This window comes from Exophiala mesophila, assembly GCF_000836275.1.
Source record: "Exophiala mesophila strain CBS 40295 unplaced genomic scaffold supercont1.4, whole genome shotgun sequence".
NCBI lineage: Eukaryota > Fungi > Ascomycota > Eurotiomycetes > Chaetothyriales > Herpotrichiellaceae > Exophiala > Exophiala mesophila.
Genome location: NW_015622507.1, coordinates 4,837,376 through 4,860,239, shown reverse-complemented (window position 1 = coordinate 4,860,239; position 22,864 = coordinate 4,837,376). Strand labels below are relative to the sequence as shown.

General features: G+C 51.0%; 10 protein-coding genes across 10 annotated transcripts; 6 read left to right on the top strand and 4 right to left on the bottom strand.

Annotated features, from left to right (window-relative positions):
* Positions 1–68: 68 nt before the first annotated feature.
* PV10_06780 (uncharacterized protein) lies at positions 69–1,663 on the top strand (the record flags this gene model as incomplete). Its single annotated transcript, XM_016371609.1, has 1 exon — positions 69–1,663. The coding sequence occupies one exon, from the start codon at positions 69–71 to the stop codon at positions 1,653–1,655; it is 1,587 nt and encodes a 528-aa protein (XP_016223902.1). The 3' UTR covers positions 1,656–1,663.
* A 1,331-nt stretch (positions 1,664–2,994) lies between these two features.
* PV10_06779 (uncharacterized protein) lies at positions 2,995–4,944 on the bottom strand (the record flags this gene model as incomplete). Its single annotated transcript, XM_016371608.1, has 5 exons — positions 2,995–3,992; positions 4,060–4,259; positions 4,333–4,420; positions 4,497–4,700; positions 4,764–4,944. The coding sequence occupies 5 exons, from the start codon at positions 4,942–4,944 to the stop codon at positions 2,995–2,997; spliced, it is 1,671 nt and encodes a 556-aa protein (XP_016223901.1).
* A 2,450-nt stretch (positions 4,945–7,394) lies between these two features.
* Positions 7,395–10,044, bottom strand: PV10_06777 (uncharacterized protein). The gene is made up of 3 exons (XM_016371606.1): positions 9,229–10,044; positions 8,970–9,172; positions 7,395–8,911 (listed from the first exon to the last, which is right to left on the bottom strand). Exons 1-3 carry the CDS (start codon positions 9,943–9,945, stop codon positions 8,881–8,883), a joined length of 951 nt encoding a protein of 316 aa, XP_016223899.1. The 5' UTR covers positions 9,946–10,044; the 3' UTR covers positions 7,395–8,880.
* PV10_06778 (uncharacterized protein) lies at positions 7,488–8,516 on the top strand (the record flags this gene model as incomplete). Its single annotated transcript, XM_016371607.1, has 1 exon — positions 7,488–8,516. One exon carries the CDS (start codon positions 7,488–7,490, stop codon positions 8,514–8,516), a length of 1,029 nt encoding a protein of 342 aa, XP_016223900.1.
* Positions 10,045–11,355: 1,311 nt separating the features above from the next.
* Positions 11,356–13,331, top strand: PV10_06776 (uncharacterized protein). The gene is made up of 3 exons (XM_016371605.1): positions 11,356–11,686; positions 11,743–12,284; positions 12,336–13,331. Exons 1-3 carry the CDS (start codon positions 11,476–11,478, stop codon positions 13,095–13,097), a joined length of 1,515 nt encoding a protein of 504 aa, XP_016223898.1. The 5' UTR covers positions 11,356–11,475; the 3' UTR covers positions 13,098–13,331.
* A 126-nt stretch (positions 13,332–13,457) lies between these two features.
* On the top strand, positions 13,458–15,051 carry PV10_06775 (uncharacterized protein). The gene is made up of 3 exons (XM_016371604.1): positions 13,458–13,713; positions 13,807–13,880; positions 14,001–15,051. The coding sequence occupies exons 1-3, from the start codon at positions 13,634–13,636 to the stop codon at positions 14,618–14,620; spliced, it is 774 nt and encodes a 257-aa protein (XP_016223897.1). The 5' UTR covers positions 13,458–13,633; the 3' UTR covers positions 14,621–15,051.
* PV10_06773 (uncharacterized protein) lies at positions 15,006–18,200 on the bottom strand. Its single transcript, XM_016371602.1, has 2 exons — positions 18,093–18,200; positions 15,006–18,018 (listed from the first exon to the last, which is right to left on the bottom strand). The coding sequence occupies exon 2, from the start codon at positions 17,964–17,966 to the stop codon at positions 16,950–16,952; it is 1,017 nt and encodes a 338-aa protein (XP_016223895.1). The 5' UTR covers positions 17,967–18,018; positions 18,093–18,200; the 3' UTR covers positions 15,006–16,949.
* Positions 15,546–16,822, top strand: PV10_06774 (uncharacterized protein; the record flags this gene model as incomplete). The annotated part of the gene is made up of 4 exons (XM_016371603.1): positions 15,546–15,897; positions 15,997–16,488; positions 16,557–16,636; positions 16,694–16,822. 4 exons carry the CDS (start codon positions 15,546–15,548, stop codon positions 16,820–16,822), a joined length of 1,053 nt encoding a protein of 350 aa, XP_016223896.1.
* A 549-nt stretch (positions 18,201–18,749) lies between the features above and the next one.
* Positions 18,750–20,603, top strand: PV10_06772 (uncharacterized protein; the record flags this gene model as incomplete). The annotated part of the gene is made up of 1 exon (XM_016371601.1): positions 18,750–20,603. One exon carries the CDS (start codon positions 18,750–18,752, stop codon positions 20,589–20,591), a length of 1,842 nt encoding a protein of 613 aa, XP_016223894.1. The 3' UTR covers positions 20,592–20,603.
* Positions 20,604–20,627: 24 nt separating this feature from the next.
* Positions 20,628–22,790, bottom strand: PV10_06771 (uncharacterized protein). Its single transcript, XM_016371600.1, has 2 exons — positions 22,650–22,790; positions 20,628–22,599 (listed from the first exon to the last, which is right to left on the bottom strand). The coding sequence occupies exons 1-2, from the start codon at positions 22,746–22,748 to the stop codon at positions 21,112–21,114; spliced, it is 1,587 nt and encodes a 528-aa protein (XP_016223893.1). The 5' UTR covers positions 22,749–22,790; the 3' UTR covers positions 20,628–21,111.
* Positions 22,791–22,864: the final 74 nt, after the last annotated feature.

Here is a 22,864-nt window from a genome sequence, read left to right as displayed (position 1 = left end):
TGGTCTTCATTGCCTGCTGCATATCCTGCAAAAACTCGGCTTACCGGCTCACAGAGACCTTTTCTACAATGTTTCTGCCCAGTACCGAACTACTTTCTGCCCCTATCTGGGGTCAATGTGACGCTGATTCCCAATCAGATGACCCCAACGGTGGTCAAGGAGATGACTACCCACACAAACCGAAAGTTATCGCTTTTAACCTGGACACAAGTGCCGGATCTCACAATGTATATCACATCCCTCCCTGTGAAGATAAAAACACTGGCGGGCTTACTATCGTGGAACAGACACTAGAAGGCCAACAGACTTCGGGACCGGCACTAGAGTCATCTGTTGTACCATCCAGCTTCGACAGTCTAACCAGCGACCTCCCGATCGCTAGCGTCGCTTCCTCGATTTCCTCAGTAACACCTCTGACAGATCCTGAAGATGCGTTACCGACGCCACTAACCCCAACTATGCCGGCGTCAGTTTTGCCTATTCTGAGCACTCTGAGATCCAGTACGTCGATCGCTATGGGTGAAGGCGTCCCCTCCGATGTCATTACCTTGACCACCATCAGCCCTTCTATCATGAGAGCAACTATCACAACGACCACCTTGGTAACATCAGCCGACACTACGATCATGCCATCAGAGACTTATTTTGATCCCGCTTTTGTGCCGGGTGAGCTTTCAGACCCAACCATGAACCCCATTTCCACAGCCGAAGCGAGTCACTCATGGACAAGTTCTACAGAAGCTCCACTGGCTCCATCCACAACTCATCCAATCGTCCAGGACGCCCATAAGACCGTTAGTCCCTTGGCCATCATCCTACCTGTCGTGTTCACTCTGTTGTTCATCTGTGGCCTCTTGATCTGGTGGCTTCGGGTCCGTCGTCGTGAGAAGAAACGCCGTGATCACCTGGCGAAAAAAGCTGAATGGTTTAATGACGACCACATCAACCGTATCCGACAGAAAATGGAGGGAGTAGATCCTGAAAAGACCGGAACATCAGATCATACTCTTGACTCAACGAAACTCGACAAGAACGATGATAGCAACTTCAATCTACCATCTTCTATGGCAAGGGAGGCAATCCTGGAGGTCTTGGCCAAGAACCAATCGTCCTGTCAACGTCATGGTCCAGCAGATTATTTCGAGATGAAGCCATCTCAGATTGAATCCGCCGCCGCCGCCGATCTAAGCAATCCACCTAGCCCCAACTCAAGTATGACTGGCACGACCAAATCACCCCACGTCGATGTTCCGACTTATGTCCGTCGAGGCTCGTCTCCGGAGTCTTCTGCTCGAAACGGCCTAGTCATCAGCAGTGCTTCTTGTTGCATCATACCTACGCACAGTCGCGTCACCTCTGGCGCTGAGACGACCATCTCACGTCACGATTTTGAACAAGACTCTGAGACACAACTTTTGGCCGTTTCTAGCACGAGCTCCAGCGCCTCTGAAGCGGGAAACGCGAATCAAAGACACGCCAACGACATCAACATGGATCTTCAGGAGCGACGACAACAGTCTGATCTGCACCCCCTTGAACGCAGAGCCAGTAGATCTAGCAACCTTAGTGCCAAACAAACCCTCAGTCACAAGTTGAATCGGGGGTTCGAACGTGCTATGCGACGACGTAATGGACTCGAGGAGTTGAATCGCTGAACCCTTAGGGAGTGATTTCGACGTCTAACACATTTATAGTCATAACGATTGGACTGGAGACACATACAAACCACCATCACTTGCCAATTGCTAGCCCCTGGACACAAATCTGCATGATCCCTCTTATTTTGGAGCGGTAAATGGTATCCCAGCGAAGTCGGCAACAGTTTTTCTTTCCACTATTTTCGACAAAAGTTTTGATTCATGGTGTGCTTATCTCTTTTTTCATCTCTTTTGTTGGCTGTTGGCCAAAGCTTTTCTTATTTTTTCTATTCAGTGTCTTTCCGACCATTTCAGGCGTTTGATGCAGGGTAGCACAGCACTATGTGGCGAGACACGACAGAACACGACAACGGAACCCCTCAGGCAATGAGCACTGAGCATCACCAACAGACCAAGCATGACAGTGATCAGACACCCAGCGTGTTGCGACGGCACAGATATTTCAACCACCTGGGATGTGATTACTGGCATGACATGTCAACTGGTTGATTGGCAGGCTATTTGGTTGGTTTGTTGGTTCATTTGCAGATCTAGTTTGACTGGGGTGAAGTTCAAGGCGGTTTGCCTTTGGCGCGCGAGAATGGTCACAGTCTGCGAATCTTTTTCTATTCAAGAAGATGGAGCTGGTCTCTAGTTTGGCATGGTAGTTAATTGTTCATTCTCTTGGATTCATAGAAAATCTTAAACATCATTCATGATACGAGATAGGAAGAAAACTGATATGATATCAAGTTACACATGAGTAGTTGTTGCGAGGTCCTTAGCCCTCGCTCTCACCCTCCTATTAATTATATCCTATATATCCGCCCCTAGTACAGTCGTCACTCTATAGAGTAAATAACCCGAACTTTATACTATACGTCCCGGACTACCCTTATGTCACGGGATGGCCCGGGCAAACCCCACCGACTTACCCCGAGCTAAGACCAGCTGAGGTACTGCTACTTGTGTGCGCACCGCATGCGAGGAGACTGAGTTTCCTTTGGTCAACGGTGTTAGAAGTCTCTGTGTTAGTAAACGGCCAGCTGCCCTTTTCGAGTGTTACACGCCTACTCCTATCGATCCAACCAGCCCTCTTAGAGAATATTGCTAGGTTATATAAGCTAGTGCCTCTATAGCATTACTATATTGAAGACTATTTTAACTCTATAATATATCTAGAGATTGACACCTGAGTAGTAAAAGCAACGGCAATGTATTCATCTTTTTAGGCTTCAGTCGGACGAGGACTCTTATAACATCGGAGGTCGACCAATCGGTTGATCATATTTTAGCTATCTACTCTTTGTACCCCTGGTGTGGCGATCCATCACCCCGCGAAGTACCGGCCCGTCTCTTATTCGATCGTAGAAAATGATTCAAAAACGGACGGAGGGCAAACCCAATTTGAGGCATTATTCTTGTCATCACCCTGGAACTCAGCAAGAGCCGGCCACTGGCAAATAGGCCGAGTATAGGCAACAGTGTCGTCAATCAAGGTGTCCCCAATGCGCGTCACGTTCGTGTAGCGCGTGCCGACTAACATGTCGGGTGCAGAATCAGTCTCAGTCCACTCCACCAAGGCCAGTAAAGCATTGTGGAGCGAGTTATTTTGCGGCGGGTCAATGACCTGGGACGCGGACCCCAGGACCCAGGCGCCATCACCACTTGAGCAGTGTTGAAGGCCGGGAACCATGAACAGACGATAGAACGACGAAACATCCTCGCTGGTCGCGTTCTCATGTTCGCTGAAGAAGTCAAGGACGTTGCTGTAATAGAGGGGCGAGATGGCAGAGGGGGCGACTGAATCCTGCCATCCATGGTAATGCAAGATCTTGCCCCCATGATCACGAAAGCTGGTGAGATTGGGGGAGAAGGCGTCTTCAATGGCTCCGTAGGAGTTAATGAGCTCGGCTGTCTGTACATCGGCGAAAGTGATGTCGGTCGATGTGAAACTCGTATCGTTGAGAATCGCGTATTGGAAGAACGAGAGACCATACCCGCCCCCTACTGGAGCGTTGGTGTAACGCTGGATACCGCCCAATTCGGAGCCAACAGACATTCCAGGGTAAACAAGGGTATTGTTGGTGTCAACCCATGGGTCGTACTTGGTCTTGAGGTTTGCCAGCTGTGGGGGTGTGAGACAGGCGCTCAAATTGGTCGAGGCCTTGTTGCAGAGCAGGGTTTCGGGGTGGAAATAGCAACGCGTCGGGTCCGAGATGAGCCCATCCTTCAGCCCATCTGTTGTATCACACTGTCGCACTGCCTCATTATGAATTGCCGTCCACTGCTCGGTACTGATAAAGGTATCCGATGTGTTGGGATATTGCCCTATGGTGACATAGTTCTCCCAAGCTAAACAGACACGAACGGCACCTTAGCTCTGCCCTCAAAAGAGAAGTGTGTATACGGTGGCACATACCTTGCAAATGTGTTTGCCAAATGACAGGAGCGCCAATGAGGGCACCGTCAAAGTCGTCGGGGTACCTTTGCACTTCAGCAAAGCCTTGTCGCCCACCAGTAGAGCAGCCTGAATAGTAGGACCAGGACGCTGGCTCTTCGTAGAAAGCGTTCACGATCTGCTTCGCGTGCCCTACCGAAAGATGTAATGCTCGATGTCCACTTGGGACCTCAAATATTAGTGGGGAGTCAACGGACCAAACAGCGCTGAGAGGAGGAAGTCGAAGATACGTACAAATCGATGCTTGCCTCCTGGTCGGAGAACATGACACCGTCACTAGAGGGAGCTCGATGGCCAGTGTCACAGCTCATAGACGCGAAACCTGTCGAACCGCAGCTTGTCAGCTTCTGCACAGCCTACCGGCCAGTCAGGTCTGCACCCTCCAGAAGACCCTTTACCTTGCTTCAGTCCACGAGAGATGTCCGGATAAACAACGTTGCCTCCCCAGCCACCATTCCCGAAGGTGAGGAGTCGCGCATTCCACTCGTTCGCGACGGGCAGCCACACCTCAAAATTGACCGTGTTATTTACTGCCGTGTTGAACCAAGCCGAGACACGGCAGTGCGCTGGGAGATTTGTCAAGTTGATGTTTGCGCTTGGGTCTGTGACGCCGAGTCTCGGGATTAGTACACGCTCCTGGACGAAATAATTGAGACGCTACTCACTTGTCGTATTTCCTGTGAAGTTTGACCCCGCTGGGACAAGCTCGGCGATGTCGATTCTGACGTTTGGAGCAGTCTCCAATCCTTTTGAGAGATCGTGGCATGCAATGGCCTCAACCGGCGCTGCCAGAAAGGACAAAGCTGCGCCAACAAGCGCCAGTATCATGTTTAACCGCGAGTTCATGGCTATGACCAGGTATAACGATTGTGACATATGCAGCACTGGACATGCCGTTTACAACATTATTTATAGACAGCTCCGTCTTATCAGTCGACGAGAATCATTATACACTGGCTTCAACTTGCAATAACCTTTGGGGACCTTGACCGCCCTCAGCCGCTCTATCGTCCTCTATCGAGCGAAGTTTTATTGAGCGGATGCTCTCTATCAATAGCGGAAGTTAGGCGGCCGTGTTATCCGACTGAAAGCACTACCATGTAGATAAAAACACCCTCTCCGTACCCATTGAGTCTGTGGCGCTAACCAATAGAGGATACATTCTGGAGGTCCATCTCCTCCCCCACTCTTCACCCGTGACGAGGACAGTATGGGCCACGATCGATTTATGACAACATTCTCGACCTCATGACTCGTTCGTGCCTGCCAAGCCATATCTGTCACCAGCAAGAGAAGGCTGAGAGCCGGGTAGAGGCAAGGAACAGGTTGCGAAGCTCTTGCAGACGTCGAAGGCGGAGCCCATATCTTATCTCGCGAAGTGGGACTTTTCCAGCAAGAGTGGGGACTCAAGATGCTATCGGGTCAAACAATCATTATTGGATGCATCACGCACCATATCGTGGTCTATACGAATTTCCACCGGCATCTTAATATCGTTCTGGGACTTACGATGTTGTTATACTCTACCATGTCCTGATCGATAACCATCACTGAACTATGGCCAGTCTTTCGGAACTCCCAGAAGCGTTACCTCTCGTCTGCCTTTGCGAGACCTCGTTTGGATCACCTTTTCCCCTGCGACATGGAGAAATCAGCATCACCCACGGGCATGAAGCCTGACAAGGCTGGAGAAGCCGGCGAAGTAATGAAGGTTGTCGCCAAAAGCGGCCAGCATTCCTGCCATCGTAGACTACCAGTTAATTACGAACAAAGGTTCGAGTCCGTAACTATGAATTAATGACTCTATATACATACCAGTGTCCTTTGTTGAGTGCACTGGTCCAGTGTAGCAGTGCAGAAGTGCATTCGTGTAATGAACGGGCCTCTTATGAGCAGGCAGCGTATCGTGGGCAGGTCTCGATGAAGTTAGGATAATTCCCACCATGAATCGATCGAGAGGAGGGCGGACAACCTGCTTAGTTGCCCATTGTAGTCGTGCAATCCTGGTAGGTGCTGCTCTATCGATTGGAAAGGTACAACGTCCGTTAAACACTGCTCTGCTGAAAAAATTGATCCAGTGACGCCAGAACGGAATTTTTCTCCAAACTCACGGCGATGTTCCTAAATATATCCAAGAAACGATCCATCTCGAAGACCAACAACGACGTGATCAAAAGGGAAAAGCAAGAGCAACATCTCTCTATGCGTCTCACAACCTTGCGCAGCTACATCTGTGGCAACAAGAATCGTGCTTTGAGCTGCACATCTGTCCAACGATCGTAGTCTTGATTTCTGTGGCGCCGTCGAGCGTAAGCTCACGAACGGTTGCTTCCATGTTTGTAGCAGAGCAGTCAAGTGCTTCGGGGCTGCGATGCTGTGTGTGAAACTATTTGTCTTGGCCTGGAGGCTCTGCATCCACATGGCCTAGATAAACATCCTCAGTGTCTACTACTTACCTTATCAACGCCTTTACCTCTGCTGGGACTAGGGCCAGTAGAGTGAGTCTATTTCTTCCGGTATAGGCTCAACAAGGTTTGAGACGGTTTGGCCTCGGACATCTCCCGTGCCTCTCTGGCCTCTCTTACCTTCCACGTCTCCTTTGTTGCGTCTCCTTTGTTGCGGCTCCTTTGTTGCGCGGCGATGCCGTTTGCAAGGAGCGCCATCGTCAGAGAGAACACGTGGATTGGATAGGTGACCAAGTTCGTTTTCGATTCGGTGCTTCTTGCGAGTCAGCGCCAAGACAATCGCTATCTCCATCTCCGTCTCCAATTTCCATAGTCTGTGACCTCTGAGACAAAAGGACAGGTAAACTTCCAGAAGACCTCGGTCAATTCATAGGCTTTTCTACAGGCTAGTCGAGAGGCGAAGGCATAGGCGTTTTGAAGGGTGTTTGTGCCAAGTTAGTCTGGTTCTCAAAGACCAGACACCTTTCAATCACAAATGTTTTAATATGTACATGGCTCGATTCCCATAGGTACCACATGTACCTGTAAAGTCCGCTGCCTTGCCATCATCGGCATTACGCAATCTCCATTTGGCATTCATGATTGGTAATATTTCGGTGCTCGGGGTGGCTGTTCTGTTCCAATCGCTAGGTCATTTCACTGCCTTTGCATATTCGACCGTATGGTCTAGTTCTTCAGGTAAAAATATGATGTTGAACCTTTGCAGGGGTATATATGTATATAAGCACACTCTACCAAGGCATGTCAACACAAAGTTAGTACGCGGCATTAATCCCTTCTACTGACAAGGTTCATATTAACTAGACTAATACCGATTCATAAGATTGTTAGATGGCATTCTGCTCGATACGATCAACGACACATAATTCATCCACCATCCACTATTCACCAACAACTGCTGGCTAAATCAACTCAGAACCAACCATGGCATCCTCCTCTCCCTCCTCTGCTTCCTCCACCGACCGACCAAACAAGATCCTACTGCTCGGCGCTGGTGAGCTGGGTCAGGCCATTATTAGCTCAATCGTGGAGCATCCAATCTTCACGGACATCAAGGGCAGCACATTGACAATTGCATTGCGACCCTCAAGCCTAGAGAATCCGACAGATGCGCAAAAGGCTCTACAAACATCCTGGCTGATTAAGCCTCAAATCAGCCTTCACGGACTGGACTTGGAAGCCACGCCGCTCGCATCGCTGACTGAATTTCTTGCAACATCCAACTTCACCACTGTGATTCATGCCGGTGGTATGACCTCAATTGAGGGTACATATACCAAACTAGCGCGAGCAGTCCTCGACGCCAAAGTCGGCTTGTATCTGCCCTGGCAGTTTGGGCTTGATTACGATGTGATTGGGCCAGCGGCTGGACATGGCTTGTTTGCGGAGCAGTGTGGCGTGCGTGTCCTGTTGCGGGAACAGACACGCACAAAGTACAAGATCATCTCCTGTGGAATGTTTATGAGTTTTCTCTTCGAGCAGGCGTGGGGTGTTGTGGTCAAGGAGCCGCCAGAAGACGGCCAAGGTCGGGAAAGGATTCGTGTGAGGCCCGTGGGCGGCTGGGAAACGCCTTTGACAGTCACCACTGCAGAGGACATCGGCAGAGCGACGGCCGAGATTGCTCTTACTGCTGGCACTCGTGACAAACCCGACGACAGTCATGTCGCTGTCCATCGAGATGTGGTCTTTATTGCTGGTCAGACGGTGACGTACTCTGAATTGGCAGATTTGTTGGCGAGCGTAACGGGTAAGGAAGTCATCAAGGATGGAAGCTGGACTGTGGGGTATTTGAGCGCAAAAATGGACGAGGACCCTGGCAATAAATTGTGGCGATATAGAACCGTATTTGGCCAGGGAATTGGAACTGCGTGGCCGGTAGAGGGCACATTGAACGATGACAAGAAATGGGCGTTTGAGGGGATAGGAGAATGGCTCAGGAGGTGTTGGACATGAGGGTCAAGGAGTGAGGAAAGGAGGGAGAAATATGTTTCAAAAGCGCACAACGAGGAAGCCTACTTCCAAGCCTTTCTTCACTTGCTTCGTTGCGGTGTCCCGTCGGCGGCTTTCTTTCAGTCCTTGATCTAGATCTTTTGTGTGCCATGCGCGACCAATTCCCATCCCTTCCTGATTGATAGCGTGGGTCATTGTTGTATGTGGCCAATCGACCATACGATGGGCAGTTGGTTGTGCCCAGCAAATTCTGAAAAGCGTGAATCCCTTCGCTCAGATGTTCTTTTTAGTCCTGTCGTATCATGTCGTCACTCGAGGCATGTCATTTTTCGTATCGTTGCTACAAGCTTGCTTGGCTCGATCTTGTTCAAAGAGGTTTTTGCGCATACACCCAATGTCTAGCGCCATATTAACTCCTTCTGTCAATTCGGCGCGGCGGGTTCAACAACGACTTACATTGGACTGTACAAATGGATCGAGAGGTTGCGCAGATCACCTCGAACTCCTGTCAAAAGGAGTTCAACCTCGACTTGATCCCATCCGAGCACTCTGGTGAAAAGAGCGAGGCTGTAGGCTTGTAGGGCCTCGGTCATGAGTACATTTGCGTATCGCCCCAGTTCCTTGAGCCTTTTATCCTTTGGCCAAGGAGAGAGGGGGATCTGGGAGAGTCTTGGTCAGGTTTGCAATTTCAGTGGTTAAGGCTAGGCTTGCATACCTTGTAGACATCTTCTGTGATGTTTTCAAAGCCTGCCTCGGTAACCATTCGCTTGACTTGGGGGATGATGTTCATGGTGCGACCGATCTTCTCCCCGGCCTCGGTCAAGCTGTGCTGCCACCTATTGTATGCACTGTTAACCGGAAGACTGTCGTCGTCGGTCGAACCCCAAACTTCAAAGTCGCCAATCTCGATCCAACCACCAGGTTTCAAATTGTCAAGACACTTGCGGAAGAGCGCGGGCCAGTCGGCAATGGAGCCTCCCATATTGCGAATATGAATCCAATCAAAAGGCTCGTCAAAGGTCCAGTCGGCTTCAGCATCATCGACCAGAAACTGTAGATTTGGAGGAATCCAGGTGGGTTGAATGGGGCTGAGATCTGTGGCGATGACCTGTGCCTCTGGAAACTTGTCCGCAATGTCGATGGCCCAGATTCCGGTGCCTGTCCCAAGATCTAGAATACGTCTTGGATTCTGGACAGGCGCTTTGTGTAGCTCGCCTCCCAAGACCATGGATTGCACATGGTGGACGAGATCCATGCGTTCTTGTTCGAGTTCATCGTTGGGGGCAAAGTACTTTCCAGCCTTGAAACTATGGTACCGGCGCCCATTCTCGTATTGATACTCGAGGACACTGGATGAGAGAGAAGTGGTGTCGGAGAAAAAGCTGTCGCCATAGGCGGAATCTGCATCAGAATCCGGGGCCATGTTGGCCATGGCAAGCTGGATGGGCAATGTGTGGATGATCTAAGGAATGTTGGAAAAACGCGACTCTTGGGTTTACGAGAAATGGAGTTCTGAGGTCGCGCCCCCAAAAGTGGGATCAGCATCATTGTTGTCAGTGGGAATGCACGGGCTGGGGAAGGGAATTCGCACCACCTCGAATCCAGTGCCTGGCCACTTTCAGAAGCTTGTGGATTTCGCTCCGGGTGCTTGCTGCAGGCCAAAGGGGCCGAGGGGCGGTTTGGTCATGCTGGGGAGCCCGGCCCGTGGCTATGGGCTGGTGAAAGTGAAGATTGGACAGACTTCTGCTTGTTAGAGTTTGCAGCAGACCAACAGACCAGAAGAGGAGCAGACCACCCGCTGTCGTTTGAACCCGCAGGGCTGGGCATTCGTGCCATGCTCTCCACTCTGGCCACGAGGTAAGGAGGGGAGGATGGTACTTAGTAGCGGTAGTGGGACTCGACATACGCATACCCCTGACAATGTACCCATATGCATCAGCACTGGAAGAGCATGGACAACAATATCAGCAGCAGCATGCACTAACAAAACCTGACAGACTGGCCGATTGAGATTATGCCAGGGACGCAGATGAACATCTCCTGCCTTTGTAGCCGATCGCCGATCGATTGCACGACATGTAGGAAGGTGGGGTACCACTCAGTTCTGAGGTCAGGTTCATCGCTCCTTCCAAGTGAGGTGATCACCGTACACCTTGCAAGGCTTACGCGGAGGTACGCGTTCCTATCATCCATGATGCTACTACAGTATTTTTGCATCGCACGCACCCACGCACCCACGCTCTCAACATTGATAATAATTACCTTAGGTACCTAAGGTAATAATGATAACAATACTTCCTCCTACGAGAGAGGCTCTCATCTTCCACAGATCTTCCACAACGGCACCCCGCAGCTTTCTTGCCTGACTGCCCAGCCAACCACCAACCAACCACGTGTGGCGGTCAGACAAGCATAACGGTTCCTGCAAGACACAGACGGATGCATACTCCGTACACCTCCTCCCAACATCCCATCCATGACCTGCTTCGACCCTGGTCAATGTTGTCCTAGAACAATTCGGCACCTTTGTTGCATACGTCCCCGAGTAAGTTTCCAAGAACCTCGCAGCCCTTTCCATCCACTCATCCCTCCACCTTAGGTACTTAGCACAAGCTCGCCTACTCCGTACAGCAGCTAATCATGCGCAGGTAGTCCCCGTAGGCCCGAGCCCGCAGTAGCCCGAGGCCATCAGTGCCATTTTCAACCTCCCACCCATCAGCAACCCGCTATCACTGCCAGTGCCCCCCACCTAGTCTAAGGCATCGGTCTACCCTCTTGGTACCTATCCATCATGAGCATTCCCTCCTCTCTTCACGTGAAACCCACCATGAGTTACGCAGAGAGAGCCACCGCCCAACCCAGAACCTCACAAACTCACCTCCTTCCCACCTTCTTAATCCTCGTCCAGTTGGGACAGCCATAAACCTGCTGACGGTAGGAAATTTACTCCTCTTTGTCCATAATGGCTGTCCCTGTGAACTTTGTGTTACTCTTGGCTTCTTTTGGCTTGACCTCTTTGATCTCCGTGGCCATCTTTCGCCTATGTTTCCACCCTCTAGCCAAAATTCCCGGTCCCAAATGGGCGGCCTTGTCTCGATTTTACGACTTCTATTATGATTGCGTCCTCGGAGGGAAATATGCCTTTAAGATTCAAGAGATGCACAAGCAATATGGCAAGTTCATCTCACACAGTACGGAGACAACGTCCTGTTGCTGATATCCATCCCAGGCCCGATCGTTCGCATTGGGCCCAACGAGGTACATATTCAAGACCCCGACTTCTTCGATGAATTCTATACCATCTCAAATAAACTTGACAAAGATGCATGGTACTATGCTTTCGTTGCTTCACAAGATGCTGCCTTTGGTACTGCCGACTATGATTTACACCGAGCTCGAAGAAAGGCCATGAGCCGTTTCTTCTCTTCTTCCGCCATTGCCCGTCTCGAGGCTTCTTCTCGTGAGAAAATGTTGAAGTTGTGTAGCCGCCTGGAAGGCTTCCGCGATGATGACAAGCCTGTCAATCTATCCAACGCCTTTCGTTGCCTGGCTGCGGATTCCGTCACTGCATATTGCATGCCCCGCGGCTTCAATTTGCTGGATTCAGTCGATTTTGCCGACGATTACAACCAACAAGCGCGATCAATCTCTTATATTGCTGCTTGGCACCGTCATATTCCAATCATTATTCCTTTGTTCATGAAGTTGCCTCGATCTTTCATCGAGGCGACCTCCACTGAAGGAGGATTGATGTCGTTTGATTTTCAAACAGTATGCTCTCCATCCACCGACTTGTCGAAACTGCGAGCTAACATGTCCCAGGATCTCGCACGACAGGCAGAATCAGTTGTCAAGGCGGAAAAACGAAGTGACAAGTCTGTCCTCGATGGGATTGTAAACTCCGATGCAATTCCCGAAAGTGACAAGACGGTCGATCGTATCACGCAGGAAGCGCGAACACTGGTTGGAGCTGGCTCGGAAACCACCGGCGCTGCCCTCGAGTTCATCACGTTCCATGTCTTGTCCAATCCTGAAATCTATCACAAGTTGAAGAAGGAGCTTGCGGGTGTGGTGGCCAAGGCAAAATCAGACGACGCTTTGACCAAGTACGAAAACGTCCAACGACTCCCATATCTGACTGCAGTCATTCATGAGGGTCTTCGCATTGGTAATGTCGTCAGTGGCAGGATGGCTCGATCGAACCCACGCACGGCATATTCTTACCGCGGTTACGTTCTCCCGCCCAAAACAGTCATTAGTATGGTGACGAGGGGTAACCACAACGATCCCTCCATATATCCCGACCCTTTTACTTTCAAACCTGAAAGATGGTTAGTAAAAGGAGAGGAACTGAAACGGCTGGAAAAGTACTTTGTACCTTTTGGTCGTGGTGGAAGAAGTTGTATCGGTAAGGAGTTGGCCATGATGAACCTCTACCTCATGAGCGCCAGTTTCTTCCACAAATTCGACGCAGAGCTTTATAGCACCACTCTCAAGGATATCTCGATGGAACATGACCTGTTTTCACCATTTCCGGCTGTGGGTTCCAGGGGACTGAGAGTGAAGTTGAAGGCAAAGGCATGAAAGACGGCTGTCACAGAATTGGCAATTTAGTAGGAACGTTCCTGATGGATCAAGTGTGATGCACTGGCTCACAGGATGGTAGGGAGAGTGAGAGAGAGGGGGGAGAGAGAGAGACGGCGATGAGAATGACCCTGCTAGGATTTAGATTGGATAACGAGGTCCAGTAGTACCTAAGGTATTTCAGGTAATCTGGATTCCCGTCTTTTAGCCTTGTTCAATACGATGAAATACGAGATACGAGCAACCACCAATGAGATGAGTGCCCTGAGTTAGTTAGCGTCCCCGCAGCAACTATCAGTGGCATCAAAAGTTTCTCATCCCTGTTGGCGAGTGAGCTGATATATGGTCGCCAACAATCAAGTCGACAGATCAGAGTCGGGTTCTTAGATTGAGATTGTCCAAAGTCATTTTGACGCGACGAAGCCCTTTTCTTGCTTTATCTCCCTTCGACCATCTATCTTTTCGATTCCTTGTCAAAGACGTCAGAGTCCCTGACTGGCTTATTGTTTGCAAACAACTCCCAGTGGACACACAAGATGGTCCACGTAGAGAGATATCATGGAGGAGATCAACACGCCATGAGCGGATACTGGGGTCCCCCAACCGCGATAGCCAAGTATGAACTATTCCGTCTGACTCCCTCTCGCCGGCAACTGCCGACAACGTCAAATTGGGACACCAAATGCTGACTCGAATGTGAACACGATAGTTTTTGCGAAGAGGACTACGCCCTGGTGTTCTGGGCGGCCGAGTTTGTCAACTCGTTCACCAATCTCGCGTATGGTATGTGATTCTGTCCCCGTGGTGTTCCCTCGCCGTCCCCCATCGGTATCAGCAAGGATCATGTTGCAATTGCTCTCGTGGGCATTTGAGCTAACGGCCGGATGACGGCGGCACAATCAGTGTACTACGCATTTAAAACGCTAGACCGCGGCGAAAGCCTGATCTCGACGACGGCATTCCCCAATCTGGCACTCTTCTTCGTGGGAGTGACCAGCTTCGCTTTTCATCTGACCATGAAGTACGATGCGCAGATCATGGACGACCTGTCCATGTTCTGGGTGTGCGCGGCCATCATCTACGAGCTGTACACGATCGGACGGTCTACCAGCGTCAAGGTCGCCTTCGGCAGCGCTCTAACGGCCATCCTCGGATACATCAGCGCCCGCCATTACACCCTCAACCAGCTGTGGCTGCATAATTGGACCTTCATCATCCTCGTCACCGCCATCTGGCCCCGAGTCTTGTTCCTCATCCGAAACCGCCTCGACGGGCCCGAGAGGATGGTTGCTCGCAGACAATTTCGTGTCGGTGGCTTGTGCTTCCTCGCCGGTTTCCTGCTGTGGCTCGTCGATGGGGCCTATTGTGGTCCGCTCAGGTCTGCCAGGGAGACTTTGGGTCTGCCTTGGGCCTTCCTACTTGAGTTCCACGGCTGGTGGCATATCCTCACCTCAATCGGCGCTGGCAATTGTATTCGTGTCACAAAAGTCTTGACTGGCAAGACTCCAGCTGTGTCGCGATGATTGTCATGATTCGTGGCGACTGCGAGGTGGCTTGTCTCGTGGTGGGATGCCACAATGCGGCTTTGCTGCCCTAGATAGCTAGATCACATGCGTGATCAACTCGGATTTCTCGTGTACTTCTTGGAGTCCTCATCAGCAGGTCAAGATATCCTTGGAAACACAGCCTAGGATGGGCTAGGTTGCAGTGATCTCAACTGTGCCAAGTGCTTGACGTTCCAGTCTGAGTGCGGCAGAGCCATGTTCCGGCTCGTCTATCTATCGAAAGATGGCATAGCACGGTCACTTTTTGTTACCCACAATGGGTCTGGTTGGAAGCTGCCGGCCACACAATGTCAACACATGGTCCAAAACACCGCTACATAAATATAGATATAAGTATGATATATGCAGGAACATGAGGTATGAGGTCCACAAGACACCCACTATATGGCATCACCTTTGGCACACTCAATGAGCGACCAAATGTGTGCCGTGAGCCAGTCAAGCCTTTTGTTGTTTTAGCCTCTGACGATCATCCAACAAGTCCACGCCAGATTCTTGATACTTGATACCCCGCAATCTTGAGCCGCCACCTTTACCAAGGAGTTAACGTCACATCAGTGCGATCGTCGGCATCCTATTCATGACAAACCGTCCTTTGGCTGACAGACCACGCGGACTCTGCCCGTGCCACGGCATGCCCTTGGTACGTGGCCGAGCAAAGTCCTGGCTTCTGGCGGGCCAATTGACGACACACATCTCGATGGCTTCCATTGTGCGTGTGACTTGGGTGAAGTCTTGCCCAGCCTGCTATAGCTGGTCAAAAGTTGCAAACTGCAACATGATACCAACTCCTCAAGATAGGTACCAACATAAGTGTAGAGGTGACCAGTAAAGTGGCTAGGTGACGCTACAGCGCAGTGCACCCTTCTCAGCCTTTACCACCATGTCACTGCTTGCGCCCCGTGCCCATGCTTTTCGTTACTGTCCGCGGATCACAGCCGCCGCTGCCTTCGGACAGGTGTCCAACAATATACAGCATCGCTACCTCTCACACCACCTTCACACTAGTTTTATTACTCCCTCGTGGAGTCGGTCGTGGAGCTCGTCGTCTCATCGCCATGCCACCGCCGCAAAAACGGATACTCCCCCGATCCACGAGAAACTACCGGACCCCAAAAAGGTAGCATTTCGATTCCGCGAGTTTGACCTCAATGGCAAGATCTTTGTTGTGACTGGCGGTGGGCGAGGATTGGGGTTAGCGCTGGCTGAAGCACTGGTCGAGGCCGGTGGAATAGGTGGGTAGATGAGTTCCTTTTCTTATCTTGACTTCCCTTCTCAAGCAACAACAGCAGCAGCATTGCAGTGTGTGCTGAATCCTGACCTGAACATCATAGTCTATTGTCTTGACCGACTGAATGAGCCTGACAAAGAGTTCGAGGTCGTCAAAGATCGTCTGAGTCTAGAGTATGGGGGCTCGTTAAACTTCGACAAGGTTGACGTACGCGAGGCTGGCAACGTAGACCGAGTCGTCTCCGAGATCGCAGGCAAACATCAACGGATGGACGGCTTGATTGCAGCGGCTGGAGTGCAGCTGGTTCAGCCAGCGCTCGACTATGCGCCAGAAAAGGTCATGGAGATGCTCGACATCAACTACAAGGGCGTCTACTGCTCCGCCCAGAGCTGTGCCCGGCAGATGATCAAGTACGGATGCAGTGGATCCATTCTTCTGGTGGCCAGTATGTCCGGTCTCATCGCTAATCGTGGTTTCACCTCTTCTGTCTACAACTCGTCCAAGGCAGCCGTCTGCCAGCTGGCTCGTAGTCTCGCCATGGAATGGGGTCAGATTGTCGATGGGAAACCCATTCGTGTCAATTCTCTATGTCCAGGTAAATTGGAATGATTGACTTTTTGAGATATTGTTTGGTCGTTGGTAATTAATTCCCGCTTTTTCCAGGCAACATCCTCACTCCAATGGTCGAGCAGAACTTCAAGGACGATCCCAAGCTGAGGGCTTCATGGGAAAATGGGAACATGGTAATCCCCAGTCGATTCTTGTAGTATGTGTGACATCTGTCTGATGGTGGACTCTAGCTTGGCCGACTATCGAAGCCTTCTGAGTATCGAGGGGCGGCGTTGTTTGCATTGAGCGATGCCAGCTCTTTTATGACCGGGTCACAGGTGAGCAGTCATTCCGCCCTGGCATTACCAGAACCAAACTAAATCGTTGCAAAAGCTCATCATTGATGGCGGCTACACAGCTTGGTAGTGAGGACGTATGATCAATTCCGCGGCAACGACAGCTTTCATACATATACAAAGTATAATGGCACCTCCACGAATTTGGTGTCTATAGTTTGGTGTCTGATGCGGGTTGTATTCGGATATTGACTCGGGGATAGTGTATTCTCAGCACACCTTGCCCGACATTGGGCGTGCTCGCAATGACGACTTCATTAATACCAATGGAAACTAGTTCTCCCCTGTCACGATGATTGAAACCGGATTCAACAGGGTAGATCTCCACCATTTGGCCCTTTTCAAGCTTGAGCGGATCTAGAGGATCGATGTCGCCTTCAGACTCGAAAAAGTCTGAGTCGAGGATTGTCTTGACAGCTTCGTCGGCCGACAGCTCATGAGGTTTGTTCTGGTTCTGTATCTGCCTGGCCGTAATAGCCTTAACAGCACGATCGATAAAGGCAAAAGTCTTTGGAAACTGCTTGTCACTGATGATGTCTTTTTCGAGGGTGGCGCCCATGCCCATACTCATGCCAACTGTCCAGTGAAACACCCAGAGAGCATGGATGTCAGCGAGTGTTGGCTCAGGGCCCCCGAGAAGAAATTCCCTTCCGTCGGCCAAATGTTCTTTCTCCATCTGATTGAAGTACATGCGAGAGTGTGACAGACTCTCCGGGCGGGCTGCTTTCAGAGTATTGGCATCGAATGGTCGCCCTGTCATTTCCCGGCGGTCTTCGCACCATTCGGGGTCCTTTATGACATCGGCATCCCAAGGAATGAGGCCCGATGTCCTCCAAAAGGGACCTCCATCGATGACCCAGTTCTCAATAAGATGGTCCACTCCTCTCTCAAAAGGCGTCTTGCCCCCAATGCGAGTTTGGGGAAATAGCTCTTCGAGCTTGCTAATGATCAATCGTGTGTCACAGTAGATGTCTCTGCCAATAGCAAGGATGGGGATCCGACGATATTTGATGCCAAGCTTCTCTAGCATGGGTCGTGGAAGTCGATTGAGAGTGATGCAATGGAAATACTTGAGGCCGGTGAGGGCAAAGTACCAGTCCATCTTGCGGCCGAAAACCGAGATGTCGTAGGTGAAGAGGATCATTTGAGGAGGCTGTGCCGTTGCCATCGTGATCAGTCTGTTGTAGAGGTAATGGGAGGTCCACTGGAGCGAAAAGAACCTGTGTGAGTGTCAGTCTCAACAACAAGACTCCAGCAACAAGCAATCGCAGATGAAGCAACTGAAGATACATACCGAGGGTCCACATCCACGAGGCCCCTCCTCTCTTCCCCGGATTCTCAGACATGACGTGCACTTGCTCTTGGGGCGTCTCGGACAAACTCTGAGAGGCACAGAGGACAGAGGTTGTGTGGTAGAATGATGACTGTCAAACTAATGACTCGTCTTATGCTGACTGTTTGACTCGACGTCTGTTGGCACGTGAGGAGGCGGCCCCGCAGTCTGGACCTGCACCTTCCTAGTCCGCCAACCATGTGTCGCTCCTTCCTGTCTTTGATATGCCGTCTCCATCATGAAATTCCAACCTCGGACCAACGACCACATCGGCACAAAATCCCCCTCCTTCATCCATCCTCTTGACTCTCTCGTGCTTCTCAATTGATTCATGTACAGACTGAGCGTGTCAGTCATTGTTCTCGAGTCAGGGTCCTGATTCCAAATCCAGACCCCACTACATTTAAACTAAACTCAACACGAGTAATGGCTGGAGATTCATCATGCCACGCGTGAAACCAAGATCTGAACGTCTTGTCTTGTTTCATGATCTTTTCTCCTACGATTCTTGAGTAAGTCTTCATTGTTCGTGTCTGCTACTAATACACCCTTCTTCTCTTCTTGTGAACCCTGGTCTTACCTCCAAACCACCCACCCAACCCTCACATCCTTCTCATCATGTCCGACGCCGAGTTGAAATGGGTGCAACCCGAGAAAAGAGAACTCCTTGGAGGAGATTTACTCGCTCAAACCCTTCGACATCTAGGTGTTGAGGTCTCCTTTGGCGTCCACGGCGGCCACCTCGATGCCTTTCTAATCGGAGCCCACATGATGGGTATTCGTCTCATCGATACCAGACATGAAGCTACCGCAGTACAAGCGGCTGAAGGATATGCCAAAGCCTCAGGTAAAGTTGGCACTTGCTTTGTCACTGCAAATAGTGGCTTCTGCAACGCTATACCTGGCATCTCGACCGCCTTTGCTGACCGCTCCCCAATCTTCGTCGTCACCTCCTCTCCTCCGCTGCGCGACGCCGAAACCAATTGCTTACAGGGTTTCCATGACCAAGTCGTCCTGGCTAAACCTATTACAAAGTTTGCCCATCGAGTGACCAACGTCGAGGAAATCCCGCGCATTGCCACCTATGCTGTCAAGACTGCCATGTCTGGCATCCCAGGGCCTGTTGTGGTGGATTTCCCTATCGATGTCCTTTTCCACCCTCCAAGAATGGACGCAATTTCTTATGGCTCGATCATGTGCGACATAGCCATCGCTCCATATCCCGATCCAGCAGCTCTCGAGAAGCTCCTGACTCTATGGAAGGCAGCCCAACGGCCGGTCATCATCGCCGGTACCGGTTCTGCACGAACTACCACCCGAGGCTCGAAAACTAGTCCTCTCCTCCAACTGGCCGAAGCCACGAATACTCCTGTTTTCTACAACCAAAAGTACACTGCCGCCTTTCCCCACGACCACGCTCTTCGTGGCGGCCCTGCTGGAGGTCTAGCATATCTGCCAGCGATACAAAAACAACAACCAGACTTTGTCCTGCTTCTGGGTGCCCGAACTGGCTTCCTTCTAGGAGGACGCTCCGGCGCCATCATTCCCAATAAAAATTGCCGACTTGCCCAAGTTGACCTGGACGGCGCTGAGATTGGCAAATCTCACCCTGTCGACGTCGGCATTGTATCGGACGCCACAAACTTCATCACCGCACTCGTGTCCAAACTCTCGTCCTCCCCACTCCCAGCACAAGAAGCCTGGCTTCAAGACATCAAGGATCTCAAAGATAGACCCTCGCTCTACGCCAATGATCCAGAACTCATGGGAGAGCACAAGAGGCTACACCCATATCACACTATCAGGGCCATTTATCGGTCTCTACCGGAAGACTCGATCGTTGTCATTGACGGCGGCGAAGCAGGTGTGTGGGCGGGTGAGAATCTCGAGGTCGCACGCGCCGCCACTGGCATCGTGTCAACCGGCTATCTAGGCTTCCTTGGCAATGGATGGGGTTACAGTATGGGCGTTGCAGCCGCTGATCCCTCACGCCTTGTTGTGAATATCCATGGCGATGGATCCGCAGGCTTCCACATTCAGGAACTAGATACCTATGCCCGGCATGGCCTCAATATCCTCACGGTGGTCATGAACAACTATTGGTGGGGCATGTCAATTGCCGGTCAAGACATGATCTACGAAGATGATGATCCAGCTCGTGTGGCTAGCAAGCTCAGTGAAGCTTGTCGATACGACATTGTCGCAAAGGGGTTCGGCTGTAAAGGCGCCATTGCCACTGATAGTATCTCCCAGGTGGAGGAGGCGGTGAAGGACCTAACAGCTACCAAGGGCGCTGGCCTACTTAATGCCATCATCTCGAAGGAGCCATATACCCTGGTCACAAAGGGCATGGTTGGAAAAACGGCAGACAAGAATTACATTGTTATTCCCTACTATGACAATGTTCTTCGACCACATTACAACGTCACGGCTAACGGCACGAATGGTCACTCTTCATAGGAAGATGGAGTTTGATGGTGGTAATGTTTGACCGCTGAGCGAGAGAGAGGGTTATAGGTTATGGATAAGGATGCCGGTGGTTCTTGGGATAGAACGGGGATGTAGTATACTGATGAAATGACATGATGACCCATCAACGTGGGTCTCGTGGTGGGGATCCTCTCCTCCCGACACTGATAAAGATTGGAAGAATAGTGCCTGGGGCAAGAGATCTGAAAGTGAAAGAGTCTTTTGGTCCACATATCCTATCTATATATACAATGCAAAGTTTACAAGCCTGCAAGGGGGCGACTAGCATGTAGACAGAGACACATGACCAGGCCCGATCAGAGCCCCCCATGCTGGGAATAATTGTAGATACCCTCTTACATCGTCCGTGCATCCAGTCCATGCATTCACCTATGCAAGCCCGGAACAAACGGTTTGATGAGAGGTGTTGTATCTATATTCCCCTCGGCCCTTTCCTCCTTAACGGAAAGACACGAATGGTCGTATTGTGCCCCTGGAAAGGCTGATCGGTCTATCTTTTGTCGCGGTTTCTCCTTTCTCGCTCGGCGGCGATCTCTTCCTTTCGCAACGACTCCCAATTGGCTCGCTTTCTTTCGCGAGCCTTGGCATCAGCCTTGTCTTTGGACTCTTTGAAAGAGCTTCCAATCAAGCCCTGCTTCCACGACTCTTTGGCCTTGTCTACCCTTTGGTCGATCCAGCTGCGGTTCTGGCTGGGTCCGGCGGGTAGAGATGATGATGGGCTAGATGATGGACTTGAAGCTGTTGATGAGGTGGTGGATGATGGGGAGGAAGAGTGAGAAGAATTGGGGGGAGTACCCTGACCAGAAGCCACGTTCATAGACCCGTATGAGATAGTGCCTGCTTTGGCTGGGTCCGAGGGCCTCGGCATAGGCGGTAAATTGTACCATCTTCTGAAGGCTGCGTTCTGGAAGATGGACAATTGGGTGCTCTGAGCCAAGCCCGTAACCAGGAAGAACAGATTCGTCGACACGGGCTGGAAGCACATGAAGACAAAGCTGAACCCAGGCAAGATTGTCTTCAACATGTTCATCATGCGGCTATCGGGCGCAGTCCTTGCGCTTTGTCTCAAATTCAGAAAGGTCACACCGCCGATGATGAGGGGAAGGGCATATGTAGGATCTGAGGTTGACAGGTTGGACAGCCAGAGGAGCGAGTCCGATTCGAAGCCTGGGACGGGCAGGTGACCGGCTTCTCTCAAAAGGCGAAAGGCCCCGTATGAGAAAGGAATTTGGAATGCCATGGGCAAGAAAATGGATGAGAAGGAGAAGTTGGCCTGTTTCATGGCAGCTTGCATGTCTTGCCGTATCTTCAGGACTTTGACTTTGTCATTCTGCTCGGCGGCGGCTTGCATTTCTTTCCGCAGAGGATCAAGTATGGGTTTGAGCTGTTGCATCTTGGCACTAGCCTCAACAGACCGCAGACTCAGAGGAAGTAAAACGACACGGAACAGAACCGCAAGTCCGACGATGGACATGCCCCAGGAGAGGCCGCCCCAGATGTGAATGTGTTCAAAAAACCATTCCATGGTCGCTGTAGGTCCCCACCCAAAGTCCAGGCCGCATACATCTTTCAAATATCCAATCCCTTCTGGAATAGAAGCAAGGTCGATTTCAGCGCCCGGTGCATTGGGAGAATGTGCCCCAGCGGGGGTCAATAGTTTGTCTTCGAGGCGTTCTAAGATGTTTTCACTAGCGGGGTGCGACAGTGTCGACGTCGGAGTTGGCGTGGAGGTTGCAATGCTAGGGTCTGGTGCATCTGAAGTTCCATGACTAGCTTTAACAGTGCGCACAGTTTCGAGGGGTGGAGGTGCCTCGGGTACAGAGGAAGAGGAAGGATGAGCTTTGGCAAAGTCGTCGGGCTTGGAGGGTGATCCCCAGCCAAACAGCGAGAGCGATCGAGACTGTTGTAAAAAGACTGAGTTTGAAGTGACCGGGGGATGAGAGTGCGACAAGGATGACCGCAGAGTACGGAGGGAATACTAAGTCAGGTTAGCGATCAGAAGGAGGAATAGTGATGATTCAAGCATACATGGCGCACACCGGCCTGAGGAGACAAGACTGTTGTCACTCTGTGTTTTCCATTGGTGATGCCACGTCCGGACCACCTCAGCCCTTGAGAGATTGTCATCGCACACCAAACACAGCGGACTCTGCAGGTCCGGAGAAAGTGGAATCACGACGTAGATGAAGCTTGCGGTGGTGCTTGGGACAGGAATCTTTTGTCGTCAGAGAATGGAGGACATT